Source organism: Phoenix dactylifera, chromosome 16, assembly GCF_051530095.1.
Source record: "Phoenix dactylifera cultivar Ajwa chromosome 16, Ajwa_hap1_PhDact_Kaust_v1.1, whole genome shotgun sequence".
Taxonomy (NCBI): Eukaryota; Viridiplantae; Streptophyta; class Magnoliopsida; order Arecales; family Arecaceae; genus Phoenix; species Phoenix dactylifera.
Window position 1 is genome coordinate 23,538,204 of NC_143205.1, and position 15,849 is coordinate 23,554,052.

The 15,849-nt window shown below is 39.4% G+C and overlaps 1 protein-coding gene across 19 annotated transcripts; it reads right to left on the reverse strand.

Annotated features, from left to right (window-relative positions):
- Positions 1 to 2,247: 2,247 nt before the first annotated feature.
- LOC103711828 (uncharacterized) lies at positions 2,248 to 12,449 on the reverse strand. 19 transcript variants are annotated; one of them, XM_088712152.1, is made up of 21 exons: positions 12,109 to 12,401; positions 11,572 to 11,790; positions 10,956 to 11,066; positions 10,784 to 10,840; positions 10,570 to 10,646; positions 10,389 to 10,488; positions 9,540 to 9,613; positions 8,414 to 8,514; positions 8,182 to 8,285; positions 7,752 to 7,805; positions 7,591 to 7,646; positions 7,460 to 7,498; positions 7,040 to 7,181; positions 6,439 to 6,623; positions 6,005 to 6,072; positions 5,710 to 5,782; positions 5,340 to 5,401; positions 4,580 to 5,021; positions 3,824 to 4,498; positions 3,060 to 3,145; positions 2,584 to 2,889 (listed from the first exon to the last, which is right to left on the reverse strand). In XM_088712152.1, exons 2-21 carry the CDS (start codon positions 11,650 to 11,652, stop codon positions 2,708 to 2,710), a joined length of 2,769 nt encoding a protein of 922 aa, XP_088568278.1. In that variant the 5' UTR covers positions 11,653 to 11,790; positions 12,109 to 12,401; the 3' UTR covers positions 2,584 to 2,707. The 19 variants fall into 19 exon arrangements, with proteins under 19 accessions (XP_088568279.1, XP_088568282.1, XP_008796337.2 ...); XM_088712153.1 differs by lacking the exon at positions 3,060 to 3,145 and having other exon boundaries at positions 2,248 to 2,889; XM_088712156.1 differs by having other exon boundaries at positions 2,248 to 2,889; positions 3,846 to 5,021.
- Between the last annotated feature and the right edge of the window lie 3,400 nt (positions 12,450 to 15,849).

Consider the following 15,849-nt stretch of genomic DNA (forward strand, 5'->3'; position numbering starts at 1 on the left):
AATGAGCCAACTAGATCACTAATTATCAAAACTTTCAAAAATACATTTATAAAACTGATTTCATTCCCAAAAACAGTTGTAGCAAGTTGCAAGCAAAAGCAGATGAGTGAGAAGACCAAGTAGGAAGATACCATGGCTTCCTCAGTTAACCCTATGAAGCTGGATCTCCAGGCATATATGAATTCCACAACAACCCCAATAGTGACTTATTACCAATTTAAACCTCCTAGCCCTATCGAACAACGTTAAGAGGAAATGCTAAGATTGGCATCGGAAAGCTTATGTTCGTCTGAAGTTGAAATATGAAAATGATGAGCCAACTAGATCGCCAATCACCAAAACTTTCAAAAATACATTAGTAGAACTAGTTTCATTCCCAAAAACGGTTGTAGCAAGTAGCTAGCAAAAGCAGATGAGTGAGAAGACCAAGTAGGAAGATACCATGGCTTCCTCCGTTAACCCTATGAAGCCAGATCTCCAGGCGTGAATTCTACAACAGCCCCTGTTATGGGGGGTTCCCCGAATTTAGTCCCACATCGGCTAATCAGCGGAAAGGTCTGTGCCTTAAATGAGAGGCTCAATAACCTCTTCTCACCGAAGCGCCTTTTGAAGGGCAAACCCGTGAGGGGTGGAATGGGTGGTTTCACCCGGGGCGCCGTCAAAGCACGGACCCCCGGGAGCGGTCACGATCCCGGATCCCCAAAGCGGACAATACCTCGGTGAGGACGCGGTCGCTTTCCCTGCTCGGCTGGTGTGTGGGCTGTGCTGGTGACGGGGTGCAAATCCCGCATCAGATGGCGCTAGAAGGAGGGCCTCGGCCCTCCGCCTATCCAGTAAGGAGCCGACCCGGGCACAGGACCTTCCCGCTGGGGGGGCTGTATTACGGGGGGTTCTCCGAATTTAGTCCCACATCGGCTAATCAGCGGAAAGGTCTGTGCCTTAAATGGGGGGCTCAATAACCTCTTCTCACCGAGGCGCCTTTTGAAGGGCAAACCCGTGAGAGGTGGAATGAGTGGTTCCACCCGGGGCGCCGTCAAAGCGCGGACCCCCGGGAGCGGTCACGATCTCCGATCCCCAAAGCGGACAATACCTCGGTGAGGACGCGGTCGCTTTCCCTGCTCGGCTGGTGTGTGGGCTGTGCTAGTGACGAGGTGCAAATCCCGCATCAGCCCCAATGGTGACTTATTACCAAACATCGTAGCCCTATCGAACGGTATTAAGAGGAAATACTAAGACTGGCATTGGAAAGCTCACGTTTGTGTGAAGTTGACAACACCACCTTGGCTTTCGTTTTCTTTTGATGAAAATACGAGACTTTTTTTTTATACCAAAAAAAACAAAGGCACCAACACCAAACCTTCTTACCTCCTCCGAGCGATTTCTAGGGTTTCGCGCTCTCGCGCCGAGAGGGTGGTGGGTGTACGAGCGGTGTTCTTGAAACACTGTTCAGTTCCTATGGTCAGCCACACCTCTTCGCGTAATTACTTTGTTTTTTTTGTCTCCCTGTGGAACAACCTCTGCGAAGTAAGAGAGCAGACGAAGCGGCCGCGGGCACATTCCAAACCTACGCATATAATATCATTCGTTGCGGCATTCGGTCGAACACGTGTCATCCGTGTGTGCGATGGTGTTACGAACGGATGGGTTCGGCATTACGTACAGATTCGTGATTAAGACGTTCAAGAGAGAATGCTCCGTGACGCCTGTCTGATATAAGACAACGGAGGGCTGTGATGATCGATAGACGCGATCCGATGGATTGAGTTGTTTCAAGTACAGCAGAGTTAGCTCAGCAACATGTACCGTTTTGTACAAGCCCTTGCGGAGCCAAGACTAGCAGAAAATTTTTATATACCAAAAGATCTGACCGCTTGGCAAGAGTTTATACAGCATAGCATTATTGCTGAACAGGACAATCAAACTGATTCCTTCATATTGGAGTAAACATACAGAATTCACTTTCAATTATTTTTCCAACTCCCATTTCAATATGGAGATAAGCACAAGAAATTGCTGAAGAGTATGGAGCAACCAAGACAATTATTTCTCCCAGTTGTTCATCCACTACTGCATCAAATAATAACATTTTCCGAAGAAACAAAATCAAACCTTTGCAAGTTATTTAAACAAAAGGCTCCCTCGGATCGATCCTATGAATCAAACCAAAATTTATGGCGAACGGGTTGACTGCTTTAGATACTGCTATGTATCATGACAAATTACAACCATATTACAACATCAACACAATAAATAATGTTATACTTTATATCGAAAGATGATCTAATTATTCTGAACCTTTGCATTCTGTAAGATAAATTACAATATTTCCCACAAGACTCTTGATCACCCTTAAATAATTACAGGTTTTACTTTGACGAAAATCTTCAAGCCTAGAACTAAATTATGGGCTGTATATTCTGATTCTCATGGCACCAAAAGCTAAGATCCAATTAGGGCTCTAAGAAGTTAATTTACTATCCTGGAGCTCTATGAGCAATATCGTGCAACTGTCACACAGTTAAAATATCTTGGCCATGATGGATGGGTCCTAACTGCACCTGCCAAATGCTACAAAGAATAATAGCAGCAACTCCTCTGAATCATTCACTAGGAGATCTCCACAACCAATGTCCTTAATTAGCACAGTGACAAACAGTTCTAGGAAAACACCTGCTTTTAGATGTCCTCTTCCTCAAACCATCATCATCTAGGGTTCTTGCATAAAGCGGCGATGTGTAGATTCTGTCTGTACTAAATTTGGGAGCCTTGAGAATTGCTTTTGGAGGTGACAAGGCCCATTGCATGGCCCAAATAGCCAGCGGACGCATGTACACAAGGGATCGGTAGTGCCCATCAACTGTCCATGCTTCTGGGGTCTGGAACCAGTACCTACATGTACACCAAAAACAAAAAAAACACGCCGTGAATGCAGTTACAAGTATGGGAGAACATAATATGGGGCATCGATCTGTTGATCATGTGATTAACACAATCTTGGAGTTAAACAGAGTTAATACAAAAGAGGAAACGAGAAAGACACCTAAAGGAAGACAGAATACCATGGGAAGGCTTTGCAGCGGGGCTGCAAGCGTTCTTTTTTTTACCCCTTCCTTTGGGCTTGGTTGTGACCTGTAATCTGGACTTCCTTGTAATTGATTACAGTCCAGATGAAAGGGAAGAAGGGTGATCTCTCTATCATTTTAACAAATACAAACAAAATCTTCATGCCATGGATGGCCTACTCTACACCTGTTTACACTATCCATAGATTGATAAATATTCCCATCTTTGCAAAATATAATCTCAATCCAGTTTTTGCTCTCTTAAAGTTAGATAAACAAGAGAAGTGCACGGGCCAAAATTCAGAGCACGTGTGAACATAATTAATAAAAATTTTTCATCAGGATCATAGACATCATGCTTCCTCTCACATGCATCTGACACATACAACACTGGTCTTATATGATGGCAAAAATATGGGGGTGGACAAGCCAACATTATTGCTGGCATGCAGAACAAGTGCCACATGACTAAATGGTTCATTATCTGATCGCGATAAGCTAAAGCCTATTAAGACAGCTATTTTACCAGGAAAAAAAAAGCTAATATATGTTAACTTTTTTATATATATATAACTTAAAGAAAAACCCTGATGCCAATTCCATAGCAGCTTTTCGAGATTAACCTGAATAGACTGTAATAAAACCTAATGAATTAAAGATGACTAATTTTAATCAAAAAATAAAAGATGACTAATGACTCGAGAATGGGCCACAAGGGCAAAAATGCAATTATGCAAAGCAATTAGATGATAACAGCATACCCGAATCCTTCCTCTGACCAACCTGCTGTAAAAATGCCTTCTGCGGTAGTAAATGCTTGATGCTCCATTCCAGCAAGAAGCATAGTGGCTGCAACACTGTATGTTACCCCAGTCCATATTTCACGAGATTGCATGCAATGGTCGTTGACCCTTCCATTAGGAAACATTCCATTGACTGCCCCTATACGCCCTCCTCTGACCTTCATCACATTGAAATCATATATCTTCTGAAGAGTGCTTCTAATTTTTGTGTCATCAAACAGCGAGGGCAATCCCGAGGAAGCAGTGTACCATTGGCCTGCCAGTTGATCTGCCTGTATGGATCGGCTGTTTCTGCTCATCCCACTGTCATAATTAAAGTATGATCCATTCCACAGTTTGGCTTCAAACACAGGTTTAGCTTTCAAAAATTTAATCTGGAATTTTTCAGCAAAAGCAGTGTCTCCAAGATGATGAGCCATTGCTGCTGCGGCTTGGAGAGATGCCAGCCAGAGGCACCCACAGTAAGCACTGACGCCATGAGTTGTCCAAGTATCATATGTTTGATCTGGGAACCCATCATTCTCGATAAGACCATCACCATCACGATCAAACCGCTCCACGTACTCCATTGCAGCACAAACTGCTGGCCAGACATCCCTCCCAAAGGACATGTCACCAGTTGCTGCAAAATCCCTGTACACTTGAAGGACATATTTAGAATTAAGGTCCTTCCATCTGCTAGTGTCATGAATATTATAAGCATTCATTTCATACCAAGGATCATGCATTCCTAGATCATGTGGAACAGCTCCTTTGACTTTACGGATTCCCCATGTACCACTTGCTAGGAATTTCACTTTTCTTCTGTCCTCAAACAAGACAGCCCTGGCAAAATCTCGCTGAATGCTCAATTCAATTTTGGGAAAGAGATACAGAAGTGCATAAGAGGCATAGAAGTGGACATCATATGTACACCACATGACATATTCTACTCCCTCAAGATACAAAAATCTCCCAACATCATAAGAGTTGTCTTGCGAAATTAAAGATCCTGGAACCCCGTTAGCATCAGCATTTTCCATTCCAGTACATGCAGCACTATGCTCAGCCATCAGGTCCATGCTGCTATTTTCTGTAGACATAATTCTTGCATCCTTGTTCATTATTATTGTGGAATTGTTCTGACAGGTATTCTCTTCGGCAATGGAACCACCATCTGCAATAAAGAAAGTGACCAGGCTAAACTACTCAGGCAGTTCTCCAAGGAAGATAAATGGTGATGAAAGTGTGGAACAAAGGCAACTTAAGATGAAATCAAGATTTTAAAGACTTGACATGTTCCTGCTTCAGAAGTAACAATTAATTAAACCGCAATGCTTACATTAACTGGGATGGTCCAAAAAGCAAATGGCAAGCATGAATGCCATGAAAATTGAAGATCTTCAGATCTTCAGAGAATAATATAAAAGAAAGCAGAAAACATGCAGGATTCAGTAAAATGTCAAAAAATAAACAATCATGCTAAGCAAATTACCTATCCAAACTGTTCCCCCGGCAACTAGAAAGTAAAGTTCATTAAATAGAGTGAATTTGTACCTGCAATCGTTAGATGAATATGTTCAGATATCACCTCAGGGAAAAATACTGAAGACCAAAGTGCAAACTTTAAACTGTAACAGAAAAGCAATCACTCAAACAATGCACGTTTCTGTGAATCGCAATAATTTGTGGAGAAGTTTTCTCAAAAAAAAAAAAAAAAAACTAAGAATAATTTGTGAAGATCAGAGTTGAGACGTGGAAGCCTGTTATTAGATCATGGAAACCTCCATTATGCATACTAGTACATCTACACTTTTTTTGGATTAAAAAGCATATATTATCAGGTCTAGAAGAGTCAAAATTACCACTCCGGAAGCCTTTCATCCTTCAAGATAGGACTCTGCCATTTCTCAATCTCCTCCTCCCACCACTTATACTCTATGTAGTTAATAAAAATTGTATCAGATTTGTGTTATCAAATGATTTAATGTAGTTCAACAAACTGCATCCAAAAGATTCCAAAAAATCTTACAAATTACCAAAAGCAAAAGAGAAGATCTGATTACAGCATGTCAGCATATGAGTGATTTTGAGTTTTCGCAATGATAAGGAAGTTGCAAGGCATTGATACGAGAAAACTATGACCATGGATATACGTACTTGTCAATGCATCATGCACCAAATCGACAGCTGATCTTTCTGAAGTTCCATAAAACTTTGTGTATCTCCTGCAGTACAAAAAAGTAAGGACATAATAGAGCCTTTAAAATTGAATATTTCTTAGCAAGTCAGATGGACTGAAATTCAATAATCATTTCCATGTTTGAGTAATTTAATTCTTAATTAAATACATCAATTTGAATCGAAATCACGAACACTAGAAAATAGAAGGCTGTGTTAAAGACCAGTGCATCCCTCACTTCTGTTCATGCATGAATGTGTGCATATATAAAGCGAGTTTAAGGACATGGAAGATAGAATATAAATCATTGCAGCCATAGCAATGAAGTAAAACTAATACAAGTTTGAACTATAACAAATCACTTGTATATTTAATTATAGTGAAACATCGAACAGGGATGACAGCAAAGTACCTGTGATAAGCACCGCCCTTCTGAAACTTCACTTTAGGAGATGACCAAGCCAAAGCAAATGCAATAGTGCATTTTGCATGAGGTTCGACCCAGGTGGAAGCTGAAACTGCTGCACAAAGAGTCTCTCCAGGCAAACATGGCATACAAGGACCAGCATTGAAATTCTCCCAATCAAAACATCCATCCTTGAGATATTAAAAGCGCATCAGTTTCAAATAGTCGCAAAGCATATGGCATCAGGCCTATATATGCAGCCAATATGTCAAACTATATAAGATGCACCAACAATTGTTTTTGACATGTAAGCAACAAATCTCTGCAAATGAAAAGGAAAAAGGACGACAGAATACAAGCCAAGAAATAAGAAATTAAAAAACTAGAAGATTTTGATATTTATGTTGGTCCTCCAAAATCTAATAAAAAACGCTGATACACACACGCACACAACATACTGATAATAAATTAGAAAATTTGTTAGAGCATACAGCAATCTTCATACTTCCAGAATATATGAGATCTTTAAGTAGCCATAAAAGAGTACAATCTAGAGCAACATATAGAGTGTTTTCAAGAAAATTATCTAACACCACAGGAACATTACCTGAACCATAGTACCCCACATGTCCCTAGCTGTAACACAACTTTCTCCGGAAAGCCCAAAACTTGGAAGAACTGTCACACTGACATTTTGAGTTTCACATGCAGCAATAGCAAAAGTAACATGCGGGTTATCATTTGCGGTCCTGCAATTTTTCAAATCACATTAAGAAATCTTTCTACTATGCCAGATTCAATTAAGATTAAAACAGATCTCGGCAATAATAAACAAGAAAGAGCGTAACTGAAGGAATCTATCCATACAATATACAAACATCCAGCATACAAATGAGAACATGAAATGGTGAAAAGTGAACATCTCCAATAAAGGGGGAAAAGAACTGATGAAGGCGTGAAGTTACTAGGGCCACAAGAAATGAAATAAGTCAACTCAAAATAAAGGAATCAAAGATTGACAACTTGCTTGTGATGTAAAAGCACCCCAGAGACTCCATCTCTTCCTCTGCATAGGAAAATGAAGACTCAATTAGCGCAAAAGACACCTGGTGAGGAGAAGTAACAAAGAAAGCCATTAGGCATCAGTGCATCACTCACATAAATGGCTCATTGATATGGCCGCCAGATTGATGAGAAATTCCACCAATAGAATTCTGTGAAAAATTAAAAGTACAGATAAATAAAAATAAGATATTAAAAAATAACAAGGATGTATGTAACATGAGGTGGGAATAGATGTTAAGGGAAAAATGACAAACCGCCCAGGTCATAAGCAAGCTGACTTTTGCTCTTTCTCTCCCAGAATTCACTAGCTACAATAGAGAAGCAGTAATTCAATACAGACATGACCTAGGGAAAAAAAAAATTATGCTCGATTATTCACATAAGATGACATAAACATACACTACGTAATTCACTTCATGATACCCCGAATCACCAAATCAACACACAAAGGCGATTTCATGGTTGAGAACTTCTCAGCAAACCCCATGTTATGATGTGATTTACAAAATTAGTGGAAATTTATCCAAAATGATATATGATTTAGAAAGAATCTCCACCAATGTCAGCCATGAGAATGTGAAAAGAATTCTTTTAAGTGTACAAAATGATGAATATTCTGTTGAAATGTACTGAAATGGCAATATTGAGAATACATAGCCACAGTATCAAGTTAATAATACATACAGTGTAAACAAACACTGATGCAGGAAGGCTGCTTTCCCGGTAATCATGAGGTATGAATGGTGATATTTGACGGCATGAAATTTTGAGATCTGGATCAGGTTCACCTAGTAAAAGAAAACTAGAAAAATCATTATAGATTAGATATGACGATAATAGGTCCATGAAGTTATACATAAACACTACAGTAAACGAAAAATTGAGCAACTAGAAAACAGATATCAGTTAACAGTACCATCATAGATAGTCCATGCTCTAGGAAATAAAGCATGGTATGTGGAATGCTGACCACTCAAGTTCCAATCCCATGATGATATACCCTGATCACCAAATTTCCTAAAAATGAAAGGAGAAAAATGAAAAGGTATACCATGCCATAAAACAAAAATTGTACATTGGAAGTTACAGTCTGAAAGTCTGTTGAATGTTCAATGCAACTCCACCATTCCAATGGAAATAAATCCATATGTCGGCTCTATCAAATGTGATGGTTCAGATATACCCTATTGTTATTATTGTGTTGCTTAACTCTAGTAAAGAGAGGATGAAGAGGAAGGGACACACAGACCAATACGACAGCGAATGGAGTGCACTACTTGAACCAGTCAGCACATGCCTCTGCTTTTAAAAGGGTCCTCCCAACTGGCCCTTCAATGCAGGTGATGGAACTTTAGTACCTAAACATTTTGAATGCTGGACCGCCTGGACCATATTAACCTCAACTTTATGGGCACTTCTAGTCTATGGTCAAAGGGCGGACATTTTGTTGCTTTCTCATTAATGCTATCCGGCACTAGTTATAAACTTTTAACAGAAAGTATCAATAGACAACTTAGTCTGCTAGTTGACATGTTTTGGCACATGTATCTATCTCTGTATTTTTATATTTAATGTCATAGTGTTTGGACTTTTAGATGGTGAAGCCTGTCAAACACTTTGAGATACTCAACACATGCCACTAGTGCAAGGAGTATATTTAACACTAGAAAATGCCCACAAAGTTGTATGTTTTAGGATATCGGGCAATCAACCAAAAAAGAAAAGAAAAAGAAAAAGAAAAAGGGAAGGAAACAAAATCCTAGAATATTATGTAAGAGTGACAAATATATAAATGCTAAGGTGGACATTGATATACTTCAGGAATGACGAGATTGGGCTTGAATACCTCAAAGTAAGCAGAGGAAGAGCATTAACTGAGTATAAATAACATGGTTTGGGCATGTACAGTGACAATAAGACTAATCTTCCACAACATTAAATTAGTTCAAGTATAATTTTAATACGTTTTCCTAAGAAATGTAATTAAAAAAAAAAAGCAAATAGCAGCTGATTAAAATAAACTACAAGGACGATATTCTTACTCAATCCCCTCATGTTGGCCAGGGGCTAAGACGGATGAGTACCTTTTGTTTCCTCCATTTCTGGATATAAAAATCTGCAGCACAGAAGCAACATAAGTTCCCGAGTTGGAAGAAAAGCATTGGACAAGTTATGGCCTACTAACCTAAATGTATATGTTATGTCAGTCACAATTGTATCATGGCTGGAAGTAGCTCCACCAAAAAAAGAAAGAGTCTAAAACCAGATTCCTCCACGGAGAACTCTAGGTGTGAGAGAAAAGAATTGTGCAAAAAGTTTCCAATTCAATAGTTCTATTTGATAGTAACTACAAGAATATTGTATACATCAAATACCGAAGGTTTTGGTAGTGGATCTGTTAAGAGTTGGCAAAAGTTAAATATGAAATTCAAGTATCAAAAAAAACAATTATAAGCAATTTTTTTTCATGAGCTTCATTACTCAATCCATACTTCGCATGGTCATCTTAGCAGCAACAAATCCCAAATCGGTGGATCAAGTGGACTTCTACATATAAAATTTGGGTATTAAGACCTCTGTCCCTAAGCATTCTCTTAACTTTGTTTCCTACATTTTTCAATGTTAGAGAGAAGGCCAAAAAATCACCACTTTTAAATAGAGTAAGCAGCTAACGTATTTGGTGTCCTAATAGAAAGAAACAACAGAGAAGATATCAGAAAACCAACTGAAATGATAAGTTATAAGCTTTTCCTGTTATGATCATAGTTATCATTGTTAAAGTTATCTGATTATTAAAATGCCCATTGAACAAACAGAACATCAAAACATGCAATGAGATGGCAAGTAACAAAATATTAGTACTAGAAACCAAACCAAAGATCAAACATTACAGAGAACTGATTTGCCATGACAGGTGACAATTCACATGAACCAGGAATGATTTGCCAATTCTTAAACTCCCCTCTGAAACCCCTTGATATGCTACCACTTCTGCATAATAGAGATCAACTTTTAAAATGGAGTCTTCTCAATAATGTGCTCTTGCCACCATAAATCCAAAATGTAACATACCCCATTCCTCCAAGGGGAACTCCTAGAGAAGCTGAGGGCTTGCATCTTTCTCGTGTGAATGGATCAATAGGCGCTTTCTGCATATATAAACATTGAAAAGAAAGGGTTCAGCAGTTTAGCTATGGAGTTTTTTGAAAGAAAAAAAAACAAATTTAGAAACATGATCAATCACACTATAGCCAAATATTGGGAAAAATGATTAGCTGATAGCTACCCTTCCTTGAGAAGCTTCTTTGCGGACATAAGACCACAGACGAATGCCAAGATGCATCTGAAATTCAACACCTCAAACATATGTCAGCATGTTCAAAATTATCATCAAAGCACACTGATAATTCTATAAAAAATTGTAGCACCAATTGGATGTTTCAGAGAGATTGTTATACCATCCTGATTGCCTCCATGAATGTCACACTAAATTCTTTTAGTATATTAGCATGACTACTGAGTCTCCTCCTCCATGCCTGTTCTGGTGGAGCACCACCATCGAAGTCCAACTACAAGAATGCATCAAAATAAAAAATCAGCACTATTACAGCAGCCACTGGAACAGATCCGACCAGTGCATCCATGCTGCTACTTTTCCCTTTACAACTCAGCACAAAATTCTAAAAGCCGATTCGAACTGTAAATATGGCTTACCATGCCTCAGAATGCAAGCTTAAATATGGTGAACCACGAGATTATAATGTCAAATGAGAAAATCGATCCTCCAAGTAAATTTAAATGAACGAATGTTATCAATAGCAAAAATGGAACATTTAGATTCACTGGTGAAGAAAAGGTCATCAGAATTATAAAAGTAGTGCATTTCCTTAGAAAGAAGGGGAAAAAACAAAATACAAAAAGCCTGCTGATTTTGTCAGCATACAAAATCATGCGACCAATAGGTCCGATTCTTGATCAACTCATAGTCTAACAATCAAGTATACAATTATAGAACAGAATGATATGCTGCTAGTGAAAATTAAAACTTTAAAAGGACCAGAGAACAAGGCTCACCAGCTGCAGCGTAGCCCTGCTGACATACTCATCTGGAGGCCAGGAGTGCTTTCTAAAATTAAAAAGTTGTGTGCTCATCATATCTGCTATTATCCCAAAGGCGACCTTTGCCAGCAGACAAAACCCGAGCTTCCCTTTATCCCAGCGCAAAATTGACTATACCACAAACCATCCAATCCCTCAAAAACCGCATCTTTTCCTTCGAACTCTATTCATCATCTTTTTTAAAAGCAATTATCAAATCACTGAATGAAATGCAACAGCTTTATGGGCAGCAAAAAAACCACTACACATTGAGTCAGGAAAAGTTCTAAACTATATAACATCAAACCACGCAATCTCAAAATCTTGGTTACCAGAAAAATATGTTTATAAATACGCAAAGAAAGCACGAGAAATTCAGATGCAGAAGCGTCCCCATATATGCAAACCGTCGGATAACTCCAAAACCCCAAGTAATTCATTCAATTTTTCAAGAAGGATAACAAGATTTTCCCGGGAATCCATGGGCTCTTGATTCCCATGAACAAAACTTACAAATTAGCAGCTGAAGCGCCTCGATTATAGCTCATAAAATATCAGGAAAATTGCCGACGTTATCAAGAACCGGAGGATCTCGAAACTGTTCCAAGACATCGGAATCGCGTTCCGAGTGAAAACCCTAAAAGTCTTGCGATCGTCACAGTGCTTCGCGAGGAGGCGTGGAAACGCTTCGGGTTCCGCCACGTCGTCTTCTTGACGAGAGACTTGCGCCTACTGCCCTTTCCATGACAGTTCCACTCTCTTCTGGGCGTCCGAAGAAATCGGCGATACGTCTCCGACTTTTACACGTCGGTGTGGACGCGTGATATGCACGCTATTTGGAGGAAGAAAAGCCCATGACCCTTCTTTTCTTTTTCTTTTTCTTTTCTCGATCAACCCGATTTCACGCAATTCTGCCTCGTGCCATGCACGTGTCCTAATATCTCGCAATGTCCCCAGTATGCTATGATGGATGTTTGACACGTAGATAATTAGGTAGTATGGAATTAACGGCTGCAAATAGATAGACCTAGAATTCTCCCGGTGAGATCCCACCTAATCTGTATTTAAAGGTTCATGAGTTGGGTTCAAAAATTTGACCTCGTCTAAATTCCGAGCTAGATGTGAGTCTTGCATTTTTCAACTCAACCCAATCCGATCTATATATATCATTCAGATCTAATTTAGATCAACAAAATGAGTCCAACCCAGCTTGAACTCGGTCCAGTCTGATGCAAAAATCCGGATCATATAAATCTTATTCTCTGTCACTCTGAATATCTTTTCCAATTTATTAAATAAATTTTTATTTAAAATAATTTTTTGCATCCTAACCACTACATCTCTCATCTATTTTTATCCAATTATGTTTGAATTTAATACTTTATCATTTGTTTTGATGTATTCTTATTTGTAATGCTCCTAAGTTTATCAATATATATATAAACTTAAGAATGGTAAATTATTGGGATGAAATAAAAAAATTTCTGAATAAAAATTCAAGTTTAAATTAGCTCTTTTTCATTTATTTTATTTTATATATATATATATATATATATAGTTATTGATTATTATATTTTAGCCATGAAAATATCGGTATGCTTGTCTTGGATGGCAAACTCATCCAACTCCATTCTAACATTAACCAAAACATTTTGGATTGGATTAGATTCGTACTTGATCTTAGCTCGATCTGAATAACTTATAAGGTCTAAAATTCTTCATGGACTTGATTGATCTGGTCAGATAATGAGTTGAGTCTATGTCTAGATCCAAAATCGGATTGAGTAAAACTCAAGCATGACTCAGAATATAAATATTAATTTAAAATTAATAAATCGATATCATATTATATGCTGCTAGAACTTAAACATAGAGATCAAAACTATTTATTTTTTTTCCAAACATAGAAATCAAAATTACTCACTTTTGATAGTTCTTTAAAATGAATTTCTATTCGCAACCAAACGTGCTGAAGAGTAATATTTAAACTATTTCATGTTACAAATAGTTGGCCGAGGATGGTTCGAGATTACAAGCAAGGTCCAATTTTTCTCCTGGGAAAACCTCGTGGTCCATGCAGTGTTCGTTTTCTAAAATAATGAAAAAACATGATGGTATTTTGTGGTGAGTGCTACAACCAATGTGGGTTGACACTTTTTTTTATTGCGCACGTTTCGATAGCTCGAGAAATGAATCACGATTTATCCATTTATTTTTATCTAATAAAATTGCATATTAATCACTATAATTTTCATATTTGCATATCATGTTTTTAGCACTCGCATACTAATTTTTCGCATGCCGTACTAGTACTACCAAGTTTACCTAACTATACTTGAATTAAATATTCCTAATTTATTCTTCCAATTTTAATAGTCCAGGAGAAATTTTTATTTTATAGATTGTTTTATCATTAAAGAAGCAGGGAAAAGGAGGAAAATGAGAGTCGGTGCAACACGATGAGACGGGGAGACTTTGTGAAAAAATTTAAGTTTCTAATCTCTTTTCATTTGAGCCCAGTCCAGGAGGATATTAGCCTTTTAACTTTAGTAATTTTTGATCATGGTTTGGTTAACGAACACTAGTAAAAGAGTTACTAATGCTTAGGGATACCTGAACACAAATAGATTCGCAGACTGAATGAGCTTTTTTTGCTGCTCAGCATATGAGAGAAGTTCTCTAGACATATTATATAGCTGGCCCTCCAGCTTTATGCCATCTTCTTTCTCTTGATTCTGTTAGCTATACTTGTGCAAGAGCTGTATGGGCGGTCGTTGTAAATATATAAATATATATATAATAAAGCAAATTGTATAAATTGATGTCAATATAAAAGTGAGATTAATATATTTGTAAAAAAATACAAACATAGATAAAAAAATAATAATAATAAAAGAGAAGATACAAGTTCGAGGTCACCGCCTCACGGGACAAATTATAGGTTGGATCAGGTCCACCGCATCATCCGTGGACCACGCCAATTTGGAAGAGCTGCGAGAAAAGAGAGAGAACGGCGTGAAAAAGCTCCGTTTGCTCCGTTCACTTCGGCTCCGCCTCTCCCATGTCCCTAGCGAGTGCTTTGCCTCCCCCTTACTCCTTCCCTCCCCTCCACCTTCGTGCAGAGCTGCACCACCACCGGCAGCTGCGGGCAGCAGCAACCCCTCCGTACGGGAGAGCGAGAGGCTGATGGAGGGAGGCGACGGCAAGGACGGGGACGACGAGGAACAGGAAGAGGAGGAGCGGCGGTGAAGAGGAGAGGATTAGGTAAGACGAGGTAGGGGCAGGAGGAGGATGGGAAGGGGGAGGGAGGACATGCTTCTCGGCGAAGGTTTCGAGGATGTGTTCGTAGGCGGAGGAGGTTCCATGGTGGTGGGTTTAGTCAGAGGTGGCTCTGGCTGCGGCCGGAGGAGGTTCCATGGTGGTGGAGTTGGTCATAGGGTGCTTGGCGGCGGCCTTGAGCTGATTGTCTTTGAAGACCTCCACCACTTGTCGAGGCGCTTCGATCTCCATCAGTCTTGGCGGCTTCGTCGTCGACCCCATCCTCGCCGTCGCCTCCCTCCGTCAGCCTCTCGCTCTTCCGGCTGGAGGGGTGGCTGCTGCTGCTGCTGCTAGCGGTGGTGCAGCTGTGTGTGGAGGTGGAGGAGGCAGAAGGAGAAAGAGGGAGCCAACAATGGTAGTGCATTTGTGCGCGGAGGTGGGGGAGGGGGAAGGAGAAAAGGGGAGACAACGGCTTTTTGGGACGAAGGGGAAAGGGGGAGGAGCAAATAGAGCTTTTTTCAGGTCGTTCTTTGTTTCCCTCCACTTTTCTTCTTACATGTGTTGGACTCTAGCTGGCATGGTCCATAGATGATGTGGTGGACCAGATCCAACCAAGAATTTGCCATTTAATGGACGAATCGGGATATCCGCGCTACAACTTTTGCACCGCTATATCATTAAGAGTGCAAATGGGTTGGATCAGATTGGGTCACAAGTAATCTTGACTTAATCTAGTTTTTTGTTCGAATCCATGTATAATGTGGTTCAATCTAAAAAAATTGGGATTTGGATCGGAACCAAATGAATCTAAAATAGTATGATTGTGTCTATGAAACAGAAAGCGGCCCTAATGACCCTTTTTTTTTGAATATTGAAGAGCAGAAAATCACAAACTAGATAAAGGTTGATTGAGTACAAAAAGAACATGCAGCACATCAAATTAGATTATCTAAGAGACAGCCCATGTCTTCATACTCAAGCCTTTTTAGAGGCTCA

Bases quoted from the DNA above. Each gene is read 5' to 3' on its own strand.
- LOC103711828 (XM_088712151.1), bottom strand. From the start codon at position 11,652: ATGATGAGCACACAACTTTTTAATTTTAGAAAGCACTCCTGGCCTCCA. The intron at 10,841-10,955 runs GTATAACAATCT...GTTGAATTTCAG, and splicing joins TCATGGAGGCAATCAGGATG to ATGCATCTTGGCATTCGTCT. The intron at 6,073-6,438 runs GTACTTTGCTGT...TTTGTACTGCAG, and splicing joins AAGGGCGGTGCTTATCACAG to GAGATACACAAAGTTTTATG.